The sequence below is a fragment of the Otolemur garnettii genome, unplaced genomic scaffold (genome assembly GCF_000181295.1).
Source record: "Otolemur garnettii isolate 467f Iridium unplaced genomic scaffold, OtoGar3 scaffold00004, whole genome shotgun sequence".
Classification (NCBI taxonomy): Eukaryota; Metazoa; Chordata; class Mammalia; order Primates; family Galagidae; genus Otolemur; species Otolemur garnettii.
Genome location: NW_003852399.1, coordinates 45,601,464 through 45,608,688, shown reverse-complemented (window position 1 = coordinate 45,608,688; position 7,225 = coordinate 45,601,464). Strand labels below are relative to the sequence as shown.

General features: G+C 36.8%; 1 protein-coding gene across 2 annotated transcripts in view; it reads right to left on the bottom strand.

Moving 5' to 3' along the window:
* IL7 (interleukin 7) overlaps nt 1-7,225 on the bottom strand; it is a 48,164-nt gene that overhangs the window by 37,624 nt on the left and 3,315 nt on the right. For both annotated transcript variants that reach the window (XM_023517795.1, XM_023517792.1), the window contains exon 2: nt 4,529-4,665. In XM_023517795.1, coding sequence (XP_023373563.1) covers nt 4,529-4,665 — 137 coding nt within the window. The remainder of the gene's footprint in view (nt 1-4,528; nt 4,666-7,225) is intronic.

Genomic DNA, 7,225 nt, shown 5'->3' with positions numbered 1-7,225 from the left:
GGTTGTGTCATGTGAACCTCATGAGTGCACTTACACAAATTTAGATGGTATGGCCTACTCCACACCTAGGTATAGCCTACCATGTCAGGGTCCTGACCCGGGACAGGGTATTTTAAGACCTGTGGAAACCATTGTGTCTGTAATGCAGTTTATATCTCTTTGTTTCTGAGCTTGCCTCACAATCTGACTGTTGTTACAGAATGGTGCTCCCGTCACTCTTCCTCCTTTTAAAGCTGTAACCACCACCAAAATACAAGCTTCTGAAAAGAGGGATCTATACTATACCTGGTCTGTTATGGTATTCATACTCATCCCCACCACCACACACAAAAAGGTTTTCCATACTAACTTGTACATATCAAGTCCCAAATAAATGTTCACTAAATGAAAACTATCACACAGAGATTCCTATTGGTAGTATTGGGAGGCAGAAGGTTGCAGGGAGAGAGCATAAGCCAAGATCTGGCTCTGCTTTTACAGACCAGGTAGCCCTGGGCCTCAGATTCATTCATTGTAAATGGAGGTAGTAAGAATGCCTTTCTCAGGAGTGTTTACACATGAAAAGAACTTAGAGGATAATAAGCACTCTACACATATCACTATTGTTATGGTCTACCTGAGAATTAAACACTGTAACGTCTGTACCCCATGATCCCCATGATTGCATTAATGATTTAATAAAAAAAAAATCTCATATACACTAGGGACTAAATGTGCCTAACCAGTCATGTTGATATGAATAATTCATTGTGACTTTTTCTTCTTCCCTCAAATTTATTACCTCTTTTATTTATAGAAAACACTTGTAAGATTATCATGACACCACTCAATGGGATGAATTAGCTGTGTACTCTTCCATGTTTTGTTAACAAGAAGAAGAGTCATTTTTGATGTTTTAAAATAGTATCATTGTTGCCACTATTATCCCAGTTCTTGTGGTGTGTGTCTAGGAGATAAGCTCCTCTACATTTAAAAAAGAAGTGTCATAAATTTGTTGGATAAAACTCCGCTTCTTCTGAATTTGCACTAGCATCATTTTCTGGCAGAGTTTTACACACAGATAGTTATTTATAAATGTTGTTGACCTGATTCCAGTTGGTTCTTTACCCGGATAATATAATTAAATGGGAAATATTGTGACTCAAAAGATTAGTTCATTTGCATCATTTAATGCATACCATGCCAAAAATAGCAAGGGATGTAAATGGGGCAGTTACCATTTTTGCGCACATTTTTTTCCTTACCAGTGAGCAAAATCAGGCACCTCTGTGGTGCAATGTTTAATATTACCTTTGATTTCCCACATTCCTCTATGAGGAATTCTTAGAGGAATTTCCCAAGGCATCATGCCACTTCAGATGAGAGTGTGGAGGAGACAGGGGAGTGAGAGGAGGAGACAGATTAGAGAATTTCTCCTCCCTTTTCTCAGCATTTGAGAGAATTTTCCTTTGCCAGTTGGGGATCATGCTGACTGAAAATGGCTGGTTATCTGTTAAATCAATACATCCCACCATATTGACATACTCTTAAACCTTAAAAAAAATAACTCTTGTAGGTAACATGCTCATCTATGAAGAAAATACCAAAGAATCAATAACAACAAACTTCTGAAACTCAAAGTGATCCTAGTAAGGTTTCAGAAGGCCCAGTATCATGGCTCACATCTATAATTCTAGCACTTGGGGAGACAGAGGCAGGAGGATCCCATAAATTCAGGAGTTTGAGACCAGCCTGAGCAAGAGCAGCACCCCATCTCTACTAAAATTAGAAAAATTAGGATAGTCGGCCTCCATTTGATCCTGCAATTCTATTACTAGGTATCTACCCAGAAGAACAAAAATCATTTCACCACAAAGACTTTTGCACCAGAATGTTTATTGTAGCTCAATTCATACTTGCCAAGTTGTGGAGCAAACCAAATGCCCATCAACCCATGAATGGATTAACAAACTGTGGCATTTGTGTACCATGGAGTACTATTCAGCCAGAAGAAAAGATGGAGACTTTACATCTTTTATGTTTACCTGGATGTAGCTGAAACACATTCTTCTTAGTAAAGTAGCTCAAGAATGGAAAAAAAAATCTAATGTACTCAATACTAATATGAAACCAATATATAACCAATTACATGCCTGCACAAATGTCAAAACACAAATATAGTCTAGCAAGGGGGCGAGGAGAGAAGGGGGAGAAGAAGGAGAAGGAGTCGGGAAGGGGGAGGGTGGAGTGCATTGCCGAGATCTCACCTAATGTGCACAATGTGAGGGTGTTCAGCACGTCCCCTGGGTGAAGGGCTCTACTACAACTTGAACTTTACCTTGGAAGTAAGAACAATGTAATCTAAAAAGTATACTTGCATATTAATTTAAAATAAAAATAAAATAAATTAGAAAAATTAGCTGGGCATTGTGGCAGGTGCCTGTAGTTCCAGCTACTCTGGAGGCTAAGGCAGGAGGACTGCTTAAACACATGAGTTTATAGTTGCTATGAGTTAGGCCTTATGAGATATCTAATCTGGAGCAATAGAGTAAGACTTTGTCTGAAAAAAAAATGGTTGTAGTAAACAACTGGAATTTCAAATTAAAGCACATTATTTATGGTAGCATTAAAATATAATATTTAGGTATAAATCTAATACCTATTATTAGAGCACAGGAGCACAGGATTTATTGAAGGGAAAACACAAAACTCTAATAAAAGAAATCAACGAGGGCAGTGCCTGTGGTTCAGTGGGTAGGGCACTGGCTCCATGTACCAAGGGTGGCGGGTTGAAACCTGGCCCCAGCCAAATTGCAACAAAAATAGCCAGGTGTTGTGGTGGGCGCCTGTAGTCCCACCTACTTGGGAGGCTGAGGCAAAAGAATCGCCTAAGCCCAGGAGTTGGAGGTTACTGTGAGCTGTGATGCCACAGCACTCTACCAAGGGCAATAAGGTGAGACTCTGTCTCTGAAAAAAAAAAAAAAAAAAGAAATCAATGAAAGATCTAAGTAAATTAAGAGGTGTTTCCTGGAAAGGGGTAAGAAAACTCAGTATTGTTAAGATATCAATTAAGATGTGAGTTGAGATGTCTCACTAGATATAGATGGCAATATGGATCTGAAAAAATGCTCAACATCAGATGTCATTAAGTCATTAAAAATTAAAACAATAATGAGCTATTACAACACATCTGTTTGAATAGGCAAAATTTTAAACACAAATGCAAACATGAAGATCTAATTCATTCTTGGTTAGAATGCAGAATGATAAAGTAACTTCGAAAGCTAAGTTTGGCAGTTTATACAAAGCTAAACATAGTCTTAACATGTGATCCAGAAATTGTGTTCTTAGTTATTTACTCAAGTTGAAAATTTATGCCCACACAAAACCTAAACGTACATGTTTATATACACTTTATACATAACTGCCGAAACTTGGAAACAACCAAGACGCATCCTTCAGTCAGTGAACAAATAAGCTGCGATCTATCCATTCAATAGAATATTATCCAGAAATAAGCAAAACTAAGCTATCAAGCCACAAAAGTCCTAGAACTTTTGACGCACATTACTAAGTGAAAGGATTCAATCTCAAAAAGTTACCTACTACATGATTTCAACTATAGGGTATTTTAGAAAAGTCAAAACTACAGCAACAGAAACAGATCAAGGGTTGCCAAGAGTTCAGGGCAAGAAAAGGACAAGTGAATCAGCGGAGTGTAGGGGATGTTTAGGGCAGTGAAGCTATTCTGTATGATACCATAATCATGGATATATAATATTATATATTTATCAAAACCCATAAAACTGTACAGCACAAAGAATGAACCTTAATGTCAACAAAAAACGTGAATAATTGGTGTACCAATATTGGTTCATTATCTGTAACAAGTGTACCACACCACCATAAGATGGTAATAACAGGGGAAACGGCAAGGGGAGGGGGAGGAACTACGAATTCTGTACTGTAGGATTAAATTTTTGGTAAACCTGTAAAACTTTTCTATAAAATACGATCTATTAATTAAAACCCTTTTCCCACTTTAAATAAAAAAAATCGAGTCAGAAAATTACGTTACACCTAGATGTAAAATATACACACATATACATACGTACGCATGTACACACATTGAAGTAAAATAACTGTACCTCTCTTTTAACATAATTCTCATGTGTTTTCAGTCTGTTTTTTTTCCCCCCCTTTCCTGATGTAATGTTTCTTCAGTGACTATCATGGTAAACGGGAAGAGAGGCAGGGATTGATGTGGAATTCTGCTTATAATAAATTTGGTGCTTTTCCCCAAAAGCACTGAAATGGACAGTTGTCGGAGTCTTAGGGTCTAGGGAAGAATTATTTTTAAAAGACATAGTGTTAACTGCTACATGTAATGAATGTATATAATTGGTGGCTCAGTAAATTTTAGTCTGTAGTTATTTCACTTTCTTGTCAAAACTATAGATAGATACTTGATTATAAAAGTGCATACCAAAAGTATATTTCACATTTTCTCAAGGCATAAAAATACGAGGAAAGCAAAACAAACACATACCAATAAATCATCGATGCTGACCCGTAAGATGCTGTCATATACTCTGCCATCTTGACCTTCAATGTCACAATCAGATGATGCTACTGGCAACAGAGCAAGGATCAAGGGAGGAATTCCAAAAATATACCTAAAAGAAACTAAATTCAGCAGTAAATAAGAGTGAGCTAAACGTTACAGCATATTACATTTGATTGTGGTGTTTCCATAGGCTTGATTTCTAATAATTTTTAGATAGCATCCCAGTTTGGAAGTAGTACAACAAGAGCCCTAAAAGTTGAAATTATGTAACAACCAAAGTTTGAGAGAATTTTGGAACGTAGATGTTGTTCTTTTTTTTTTTTTTTAATATTGAAATTAGGGGGCAGTGCCTTTGGGTCAGTGGGTAGGGTCCCAGCCCCATATACTGAGAGTGATGGGTTCCAACTCGGCCCCAGCCAAACTGCAACAACAACAACATTAACAACAAAAAAAATAGATGGGCATTGTGGTGAGCCTGTAGTCCCAGCTACTTGGGAGATAGAATCTTAGGCCAGAGAATTCTTAGGCAAGAGAATCACCTAAGCCCAGGAGTTGGAGGTTGCTGTGAGCTGTGATGCCACAGCATTCTACCGAGGGTGATAAAGTGAGATTCTGTCTCTAAAATATATAGATATAGATATAGATATAGATATATAGGTATAGATATAGATATTACTCTACAGGAAAGAGCAAAAAGGGATAAGATGAAATCAGAGACTCCTTGTTCTGATAATCACGCCACGGTGTAATGATAATTTGTTCAGTTAGGTTTATGTTGAGCACTGCTTTAAGGAAATCCATCAATGTGTCAGGAGGCTTACTATAAAGACTTATCTGTTGTTTGAAATTTTGTGTTGTATGGCACACAAATACATAGTTTTGCAAAACATGATGATACTCCCTTTGTCCAGTTACTTTCTGGTAACTGTCATACCACGATATGACATTCATCTTCCTGGTACTGCACAGCAATTACAGTCTCTCTTTTTAAACCTTAATAACAGTGGTTCTCAACCTGTGGGTCACAACCCAGAGGAATTGTATTAAAGGGTTGCGGCATTAGGAAGGTTGCGAACCACTGCTTAAAAGGTTTACAGTTCCCAAAATGCCTCCAAAGTTTACATTTGTATTTTGGGACTTCTCTTGCTACCCTTTCACTCTCTCCCATTTCTAAACATCCACAGACTCTTTTCAAACACAGTTCCGTCCAGCTTCTTGACTTGTTAGAAAAGCTCAATAAATCAATTCAGCTCCTGGTAACCAGTGATTTATATCTGTTTTTGAAAACCCTTCCCAATGAGGGCAATTATCTAACCAAAAAATGAAATTATAAATGGTATCACTTTGGGTGGTAATGAGGGAAAGCCAGGAATTCCCAGGAACATTAAAATCTTCTCACGTAAGGACCTATTTCATCATAACCCTGTCATAGAGTCTTGTTTGCATCATTCTGTAAACTGTGTCGCACTGATAATATATTTCCTGCGAATTTCTCAGATGAACTTTAACTGTACTTGTTGAGTGCAAGACGTTTCTTTCACTTGTGTGTCTTCTCTGATAACAAGTACAAATAACACTCCTTAAAACCCAATGAACTTACTGCTACTGCAGCCTAAAGACTGTTAAGGATGCCATAAAGTTCTCAATAATCTTCTCATCGATTGTATCATTATTCATTATTTAAAAATCAGTAACGTTCCCCAATTAGCTGACTCCTATTTTTACAAACAGAGAACGTTGACCGGTAGTCGTTATTGGAACAAAGATAAATCCCGCTTTTCATTTTCATATATGACTGACACTTGACATAGTAGGAGCAACAAAAAGATCATGCAAGAGATATAAAATTTCCATAACTCTTCATACCTCTGCCGCTAAGTGCCTATATGAATGATAAGCAAGAATTCACTTGGGATATTCATCATGCTGATGCAAGTTAATTTTGATTGATTACCATGTACCAGGGACTGTTTATATACATATATATACACATAAAATATATATACTCTAAATATCAAAAGAGTCCTTAAAGTTAATCTTAGTGTCTGTAACACACAGGGAGTACGCACCAGGTCTGGATGCTGAGCCTGAATTTGTTGCCTCACCAGGATTTAATCCAAAATGTCCATATCTACTGAAAATATGTAACCATGTCTGTCTTCTGAATGAAAACCATGTCCTTCTAACATGGTGCAGTTTTTCCTCTGTCTTCTTCTAAAGTTTTAATTTTAGAAATCAGGGAAGTGAAGCTTAAATGATGAAGAGCCTCAGTCACAGATGGTTAATTATGCACTAGGTCAGACCTCATAATCAGGTTCGTGTAGATTAAATACAGCCAAACTTGTTATCTTTTCTGTCATCTTAAGTGTCTAAAGGTATATTTTGAGAGGAGAAGATGATGATAAAGAAAAAAATTATAAGGCATTTAATGTGAAATGAGTGTAAATGAGAATATGATTAAATAATTAAATAATAGAGTGCAAGAGATATTTTTGCTATTATTCTAAATGCTATTTCAGTCGTCAGCCTTTTATGTTTAATAAGTGGGATTATTTTATTTTTAAGGAACATTAACTGTCTGCTTTAGTAATAAGTGCTCCTAAATTCATCAATCTATTCATTCACTGGATGGAATTTGTCAATGCTTTCCAATGACAGGTTGTAAGAAATTTTTTTTTT